The sequence below is a fragment of the Acyrthosiphon pisum genome, chromosome A1 (genome assembly GCF_005508785.2).
Source record: "Acyrthosiphon pisum isolate AL4f chromosome A1, pea_aphid_22Mar2018_4r6ur, whole genome shotgun sequence".
NCBI lineage: Eukaryota > Metazoa > Arthropoda > Insecta > Hemiptera > Aphididae > Acyrthosiphon > Acyrthosiphon pisum.
The window spans coordinates 101016972-101026637 of record NC_042494.1 but is presented as its reverse complement, the minus strand read 5'-3'; the positions used below and the strand labels follow the sequence as shown (position 1 = coordinate 101026637).

Here is a 9666-nt window from a genome sequence, read left to right as displayed (position 1 = left end):
TCCGCCTGTTGTTACTGCATTTCGTAACATATTTACAAATATTCATCTCGTATCCAGTCCTGTATAATATTATCTAGTATAAGTCCGTGTTATAACAAGATAGGTAAATTATTAATTACTCAATGAGATAGGTATTATTGTAGATAATATTCTTTATGATAATAGGTACGTACTTTCATGTTTCAGGCTTCACTACTTAAATACTAAAATATGGATATATAATAAACATTATAAACATTTTAAACTGTAAAACATTATTTAAAATAAAAACCAATCAATTAATAAATAATAATTATTATTATTATACATAAAAATTTATAATATTATACCTATAATAGGTATATTATATTCAGGCTCGTATACGGGGGGAGGGGTCAACCATCCCCCCCCCAATTTTTTTTCGTGTACGTGCCTGTATATTATTAAAACAATGTTATTATAAAAACTTATTAATTACTTATTAAAAAATATTATAATAAGTAGTAAGTGAATAGTGCATTATATACATAATATAACTGTACCTATACCTAATTTTTATAGTCATGTACAATGTACCTACTCATGTTATTAAAGTTATGTATATAGTATAGTAATATTATATAACTATTAAATAGCATATTATAGTTAGTTCCTTCGGTCTATTGGTGTTCCTACCTTTTACCCTAAAAAATAATTAGGTACTACCTAATTACGATTTAATTTATTTACTTATTATTAGAATTAAGTAGGTAATTCACCTACTGAACAATATCGATCAACGATTTAGTCACAAAACAATTTAATTAAATCCCAAAATCGTGGTCTTTCCACTGTTTTTCTTCATCGTAATATTATAACGCTGCACCACGGGCGTCGTTAATTAAAAACCAACTTATATAGTTCTATGGTGTATTATTATGGTGTTCTATTAACTATATCGATAGTGGGCAGCTGTTGCCAACTGGGCTATAAATTAAAATATTAATATTATATAACGTGCAGTGCGACAAAGGACAAAAATCGCTAATCTGTAATCAGCTACCTAGGTAGGTATTTATTTATATTTTCTTTGTGAAACGGAAACCCAGTTTAGTTGCAGTGAGTTGCTCAGTAGATATCCCAACTCACAAGTCACAAGAATTGTAGAATAATTAAAACGTTTAATGCATAATTACTCTGATTTATTTTTCTCAATATCTACTGTGTTGATGAAGGTATGATTTTTGTTTAATTTACACAATACCTACCTATAAAATGAAACTTAGTAATATTTTATTCTGTTCTATAGATTTTTATAATTTATTGTACGAATAACTACTTTTTGATGAAGACATGAAGTACCTATCCGCTAGGTGACTAGGTAGGTACCTATCTGTTTAATTTAATATTATACAAAATATACCTATCTATATTAGACAGTAGTGAACTGTAAATTGATAAAATTAAAATTCAAAAATTTCAAAAGTATTTTAAACTTCAGGGGGCTGGAGCGTGATTCATTTTCGGTTGAAAATACCTATAGCTCACGACTTCAATCATTACGCCCAATATAATGTTCTGATATTAATTTTGAAAGCAGATTTGAATTCATCACTAAATTATCTATGCTTTGACAATTTCATTTTTCTGATTTTTACTTAGAAATTTACTAACAAAAATAGTAATCATAGATCATATTCTTATTAAAATTTAAATACATTGATATAGAATATGAAAAATGTACGACAGTTAAAGCATAGTAAATTTAGAGGAGAATTCAAATCTGCTTTCAAAATTTAAATCGCAACATCCTACTGAGCGTAGTCATAGGCACTGGCAGTCATAGGCGCCCTGAATAATGTCTAACCCCCTAGACTAGGACTTCGGTACTTAAGATATTTCAAAAAATAGGAAAGACTTCGTACAAAATAAGTAATTAAGCACATTTTTTTGTTTAGCCCCCCCTTATTTAATTTCTAGATCCACGCCTGGTTGTGTCCGTGGTCCGTGCAACCGTTAGTTATCACGTAACTACATAGTTACGATTGTTAAATGTTGATATTAATGTAGTTATTTATTGTTTGTAATTATTATATAGTATTATATTATCATTGATATTTGATTATGAATACTAATAACTAATAAGTAATAATCAAATATAATATGTAATAATGTATTGCATTGTGCCATTTACCGTTGCATATAAAATTAAAATTAAAATACGTTTAGAATGTGGGAATTCAGCATGATCGCAGTATGGATATGATCTTTCCTAATTTGTTTTATTTGTTCATCAATAAACGATGACAGCAGAGGAATAGTATTGTGCAACAGACCCTCCTCTGCTGTCGGTTCAAAACGGAAAAAAAAAAAGTTTTATTTGTAGTCAGTTATATACGCTGTAAAATAGTAAAATAAATTACATTAATAGTATAATATCACAAATTTTACTGCACACACATTAGTTAAATAATCAAATAATAAAAAATAAAATGTAGAATATATATAGAAAGATATAGAGTTATATAGAAACCGGATTAGTTCCTAAATCCTAGATCCTCTTCTATTTTATTATAAATTATTTTATTTTTAGAATCTTAGAAAGTATCTATCTTTATATCTAAAGTCTATCTTTAGAAAGTAAAGTATCATCTGCTAATTTTCGTAAAAACGGATAATTTTGGATATTTTGACCGATTACCAGTATTATATAGATGCTAGCGGACAGCCCCAGTATACCTAAATAATTACCTATCTACATCTTATCGACCAAAATAATTATATGATATATTATATTTAGTAAGCACCTTCTAGATTTTTAAGCTGTTTTAAAAAAATTATATTATACATAAATTGAAAAAAACGTCGACAAATTGAATAGCACTAAATGAGTCAATATATTTTTAGAATAAATTATATCATGTATATAAAAAGGTAAGTCGCTGTATAGTAGGTGTCGGGTGCACTCAGCAGATGCACTTCGTCATTGAGTGACCTACTAACTGTACGATAAATGGATGTATTAATTTCGAATTTATTAATTTTAAGTTTATCAAATATCAATACGACCATAACTACTAACAGATTATATTAATGCATATTTTTTAAAATTCGTATATAATTATTTCAGTGCATATTTATTGTTTCAGATATGTATACAAAAATACAACAATCAAAATTTCAAAATAACACATACCTAATATCTAGTATCAACCTAAATTAAAAAATTTAGAAACAAAAAAGTATAGGGAACCAAAATGGCTTCTTTTTCAAAATCGTCTACTTTTAATTTATCTACTAGTTCAGACTCAGAAAATGAAATCAGAACTAATATAAAACTTGATTCTGCTAAAATAGATTTTGTCAAAACCTTTAATACGGAACTACCTTCAAGCTTAACACGCCAAACTACAAACAACTCATTAAGATATTTTAAAAAACTTAAAAGAAAAAAACCCATATACGATTCAGATTCTAGCTCTCTATCATACACATTAAACTCATCAAAGGATAAATTATATAATTTACCTGATTCAAAAAACGTATCAAATTACAAGAAAAAAAAATTTGGGCTTAAGAATAAAAATACCGTATATAGTAATACAATTGATTTAAACAAAGAATTTGCAAACGCTTTAGAATCTTCTTCTGATTCTGATTTTCCTGATTTAAAATATTTAAGAGCAACTACAACAAATAAAGAGATTAATACATCACCTGCCAGTAAGGATTCAAGACAAAATAAATCTTATTCGAGTTTAACAAGTAAGAAACGACCAACATCAATTAATATTTCTAACATTGCCGAAAATATAAGTAATGGTTTAGCATCATCAATATCATCAGATGTTACAGATCTTGGTTTTTCTCATATAAACACTGATTCTGTCAATTTTCAACCGAAAAATATTTATACTCATGATGAACTAAATTTGGATCAAATATTATCAGATTGTAGTCTATCTGACGTATTATTCGTTAGAAAAGATAACAGTGACTTAAAAAGCCAATTTGATTCCACACCCGGTACTGCAGATACTTCAATTATTAAACGAACGAAATCACCATTAAACATAAGTTTAGAAATAGATGATGTTGAGCTACTATCGCAGCAACCATCAAACACTATTATAGATGTACCAGATTTAACCGACTACGAGGCTGCAAAAGTTGAACAAAATAAAACTGTTAATGAAATTGAAATTCTTAAACCAGAACTTAAATTAGACAGTGAAGATTTCAATAGTAATGAAGCAAAATCAAATTCTCATGTATCAACTGAAGAAAGTGTTATCTCAGAAAAAATTTGCAATCATTGTAATCGCACTAATAAATCAACAATTAAAAATTCCAGTCATAGTAAAAAAAAAAATACAATACGAAGTAAATTACGTTCACACGTTACAACACTGACAAGTACATCAGATATTTTGCGAATTAAAAAATCATGTGATAATAAAATAATAAAAAACTGTGCGAAAATAAATGAAACTGTTGAAGATATTGGTCTAGAATATGATACAAGTAAAGACAACTACATGGTAGAGTTGCCAAATGGAGCTGTAGTTCCGGTATTTTTATCAACGTTAAAGCCTAAACATGTAAAAAAACTATGTGCTTGTGGAATTACTATACCTGATATTCCTCTTTATTGGAGCGAATCTTTTCACGATATTTTACATCAAAATATTTATAAATTACGTTTTAGTGGTGATATATCAGACGATACCACTGTTAACATTAAACAAAATGATTTATTCTTCAGGATTTTAATGTTATGTGAAAACCGTTATAATAACGAAAACATAAAAAAATCCATCAAAGATGTAGATGATTTTGTCTGCTTAGAATATGGTATTTCCAATATAAGTATTCAATCTTATAGATATTCTACATATTTAGCGGTTTTACCTAATTTCAAGGTGATAGGATATTTAGAAGTGAAGCCCATACAAAAAGCGTATATATTAAACAATGAGGAACAATATTCAGGGAATACAATTATTGTACCCGTAAAGTTTGGTGTATCAAAGATTTGGGCTTTTATTAAGTACAGACATAATAACGTCGATATTAACTTGTTGGATACATTTTGTGAAAAAAATAACGTACAAAAGAAAGACTTAGCATTTTTTTTAGATGGATGTCAAGGAATCCAATTTATTCAAGAATACACGGGAAATAAAAATGTTTTAGTTTACAATGAAACTTAAGCTTAGTTGTTATAGATTAGGTTATACCTATCTTTATAGTAGGTACTAGGTGGTAAATGGTAATGATTATGTTAAATGATAAGTACCTAAAAATATTTTGTAATGTCATAATATAAAGTTAATAAATAATTTTTTTGTTTTTATAATAATAATATCATATTGTGTATTTGTGTATAATATAATTTTAGTATATGGTCTAAGATTGCATCCGTGCCCTATATTTTTTACAAAAAATTGATTGATGACCAATTGTAAATTAGTTACTTTAAAGGTGACCACAGAAGATGACAAAAGTGTATAATATGCCGCTTGCCAGCGGCTGCTGCATATTATAGTATATTATACTAATTTATGGACGCGACATTGCAGCATTAAGCATTATGACATGAGACCACAGATATATATTAAATATAATACTATTTAATACTAATTACTATATACCAATATTAGTATATATCTGTGCATGAGACTTTATCTCGTTGTTCTACTATTCTTATCAGTAGTTAACAACAATAATAATATTATCAATAATATCATGGTCGGTCCGCTGTCAAAGATAAAATAATAATTTAGCACACATTTGTCTATTTGCCTCACGTGTTGACTGTTACCGACTTTGGTGTTTATTTTTTTTCTTCAATTAACTCAATAAACATAAAAAATATGACCATAAATCGATATTTATTATATTTTTCATATATTGGAACTAGATTTCGGTAAGAAAATGAAAGGTACTCACTATGTTAATTAGTTATTAAAATTAAGTAATTAATTATTAAAAATGTGATGTCAAGTTGCATAATGCATTTTATTTATTTAATGGGTTACCTTGTAATGTACCAATTATGAGCTACTTAGGGGACGTAATGCTAACGCAGTCCCCCCCCTCCGGTTCTCCATACCACGGAAAAAAAAAATTGTGAGCTACTAAATTATGTCTAAGGAACCATTAGCTCACAATTGATTCATTAAATGTTAAATGATTACTACCTATCATAAAGGTTTGAACATTTGACTAATAATTGTGCTGATTGATAGACTACTTTCTGAACTTTTTTCTTTAGTGTATACTGTACAGTGTACATGATAATATTATGGCTAATAGATATTGGGCGTTCATATGTTGTCAGGGGTTAAAGTGGGGGGGGGACGCAGGAGGACTCAGTCCCCCTACCTCTGACGGCGGTTAAAAAGCGTCCCCTTTAACAAATTAGGATTTTATACAGTAAACATTATACATAAAATTATATATGGAACGCTTAAAACTATATGGAGACATCAGTCCCCTCTTGAATTTTTTCCCACTTTAACCCCTGTATGTTGTATAATTAAAGTAATGCATCTTGCATGTATGTTTTATCCTAAATTAACCATTAATGATTTGGCAAAAAATATACCAGTCGTCAATTAGATATATACACTAATTAGTAATTACGTACACCCTTGACAAGTAAGTATGAATAATGACTTGTTATGTTGTTATGTATCATAATAAAATACCTAATCATACAATATAATTATTGTACATTTTTAAATAATATTAAGGAATATTTTTTTTATGTGATATTTTAGTGATTATCTTATGTGGTTTAAAATTTAAATTGTAAACGTTTGATGGTATAAGAGTGGTTTGTGAATTGTCAACAGTGGTTTAAACTTAAAACAATGTTACTACCTTAAGCCTTTAGCCTCTTCCAAATAGTTTTTGGAACAGAACTTTAGTTGAATAGGTACTTGTATTGTAAAAAAAAAACTAATATTTGGTTTTATCTCTGACTACCCAGTTGAATGTTGATAATGTTTGTACATGTGGCTTTGGGCAACAACTTTAATTGTTTGTGGACTAAGTATGTAGATTATATAAGAGGTACTGTTTGAAGTCTTTAACGTTTGTATACCTATTATACCTAATAGATTGTGTTAACATTTTTAGTGGAGTACAACGACAATTAACTTATGATATGGTACATAACGATGATCCATCTTCAGTACAAGGATTATTGGAATATGCTTTAAAGCAATTACAACCATTAAATACTCCAAAACTACATTTATCAAGTCGGTTAGTAAACATCTTATATTCTATTGATCAATTTCTTAAAATGTTGAAACCTTAAGATACTCTCAGAGATGTATTGATATTTGATAATACTATCAATTATAAATTCTTATTTTGGAAACAAAATTTTAATAATTAAACATTGTATATTATACTCTGTTTAAGAATAAGAAGGTACTTGCCACTTGGGTGGCAACAAGTTTCCAGTTAAAGCATATTTTGTCTATTCGACGTTTGTTATATTATGTTCTACAATAAATATTATTATAATACCTATTAAATGTTCAGCTCCAATGTTTTTGAAATTATTTTATGAAGAATTCATATTAATAAATTATTTTTATTTTACACTTAGGACAGATCAAGGAGTTCATTCGTTTAAGTCATCTGCACATTTAGATTTAGAATTACCATATACCTGTCATCCCAACAAACTAGTATTCCAAGTGAATAACTTCTTAAGCTCGTGTGAAGTTCCTATTAAGTAAGTTTAAAATTTGTGATTATAAGTTGTATTAATATATTTAATTTAAAAACACAAAATTATGATTCTAAGAGTTTTATTATATCAATAGCATTTAAGATATTTAGTATTTAGTGATAAGTGCCTAAGATACTTAGATAAATGTTAAGTAGATTTTGATAACTAATAATGGTTAAGGTACTTCAAAAGTTATTTTAAAACTTGTATGGTGACCATATATTTATGTAACTGCGATGCCCCCTTGGTATTTTGTAAATTAATTTGAAAAATATTATCAAAAAGGCATTTTAGATTTGTAAGAATTATTTTTTCAAGAAAACTGATAAATATAATATTTTTAAAAGATTTTAAACTAGAAAAAAAAATGAATTGATTAATCAAAATGTATTTATTTATTTATTGCCATTTGCCACGTACGATATGCCATCGTAATACATCATGGTAATGAGTAAAAGCAAAACTAAACAGCAAACGGCAGCCTACTGTGTTCAGAAAAACTCATTAAGGTACGGTAAAATCTTAGTTCATATACTATGGATAGAGTCATAGCGTATTATTTTGTTGCCAATATTAGTGATGAGTCTTCGAATTAGGTGATCGGTGTTCACATGCGCGATGCAACTCTTCTAAAAATTATCTATAAGTTACTATCACTGAATTATTCTAAATCATAGTTTGTGGTTAATTATATTATTATCAGTGGCGTACATTCAAATTTGCTCTGGGGGGGGGTGGTTCAAAAAAAAAAACCAACACTAAAACCTTCTCTTTAAAACTACCCATTTTCATAACAATCACAGGTTAAGGGGGTCATTGTAATTTGTATAATGGGTTGTATTAGACTTGAATTCAATGATAAAATATCATTGTATAAGAAAAACGATTCTGAGCGAGGACGGTTTGTCACTCTGGATATTTTATATTGTTATTAATTATTTTATCATGTAAGTTGAATTAATATTATAATATTATAATTTTTTATTCGTTTCTATGGTGATAAACAAAGCGTTAGAAATTAAAATCCCATTTTTAGTGTTTTTTTCGTAATTTTTCGGTGGTTTTTCCCGTGGCATTAAATAACTATTGAGAAAATCAGAAAATAACCTCTCTAAAGTACTATCTTGATCCAATTTGCTAAAAGATAAGGTACAATATGTTGAAATCGAAGCACTCCTTCTGGAAGAAATTTTGTATACAGGATATAAAAAAATAAAAAATAAACACCATTATAAAAACAATAGCTAAAATAGTAGATAAGAAAATCCATTTTATATGAAATTGTCGACGTGCGCCGACCTAGCACGGCGGCAGTCAGCAATGGAGATGTTGGTATTGTGTTTTAATGTTTTAATGTTTTTCTAACTTTTCATAATAACTTCTATTTTCATGAAATAATTATAATTTAAACATGAATAAATAAACTATTTCAGACTATTTTTTTAATAAATCTTTAATAATCAGAAATCAAAATTAACCGAAATTAACCGGTATTTTTCAAAACCGGTTCTAGAACCCTTATATTTTTTTAGAAAACCGAAACAAAATTGGAACCCTTAAACAAATTAATTTAATAACCAGAACCGAAACCGAAACACCCAACAGGTTCCAGTCCCTGCCTTTATGTAGAAAAAATTATTTTTGTAAGTTATTTTTAAATATAGTAGTAGGTTACAAATAAATAATGATAATAATTACATACAAGTCTTTATGTTATACTTATAAAGAAATATTAAAAAATATATAAGTTGTATAAAATACTAAAATGTATAAATGAATACGTAATAATATTTATAAAAATAATTTTTGTTGTCAATATAATATAGACAACTATGATAATAATTACAATTCCTGTCATAATTCATTTTTTTTACTCACTTTTGTTAGCACTGTTTAGGTAAGGTTGCTGGGTTCACTACTTTTTAAGCAGTTATTTGAAACCAACTTAAAGAGGA

At 27.6% G+C, this 9666-nt stretch overlaps 2 protein-coding genes across 2 annotated transcripts in view; both read left to right on the top strand.

Moving 5' to 3' along the window:
* Positions 1 to 781: 781 nt before the first annotated feature.
* Positions 782 to 5323, top strand: LOC107882699. The gene is made up of 3 exons (XM_016801435.2): positions 782 to 1193; positions 1268 to 1339; positions 3108 to 5323. The coding sequence occupies exon 3, from the start codon at positions 3216 to 3218 to the stop codon at positions 5169 to 5171; it is 1956 nt and encodes a 651-aa protein (XP_016656924.1). The 5' UTR covers positions 782 to 1193; positions 1268 to 1339; positions 3108 to 3215; the 3' UTR covers positions 5172 to 5323.
* Positions 5324 to 5726: 403 nt separating this feature from the next.
* LOC100569442 (tRNA pseudouridine synthase-like 1) overlaps positions 5727 to 9666 on the top strand; it is a 10067-nt gene continuing 6127 nt past the window's right edge. The window contains exons 1-3 of the mRNA XM_003241962.4: positions 5727 to 5887; positions 7105 to 7233; positions 7586 to 7714. Of these exons, the coding sequence (XP_003242010.1) occupies positions 5835 to 5887; positions 7105 to 7233; positions 7586 to 7714 (311 nt within the window). The 5' untranslated portion in view covers positions 5727 to 5834. The remainder of the gene's footprint in view (positions 5888 to 7104; positions 7234 to 7585; positions 7715 to 9666) is intronic.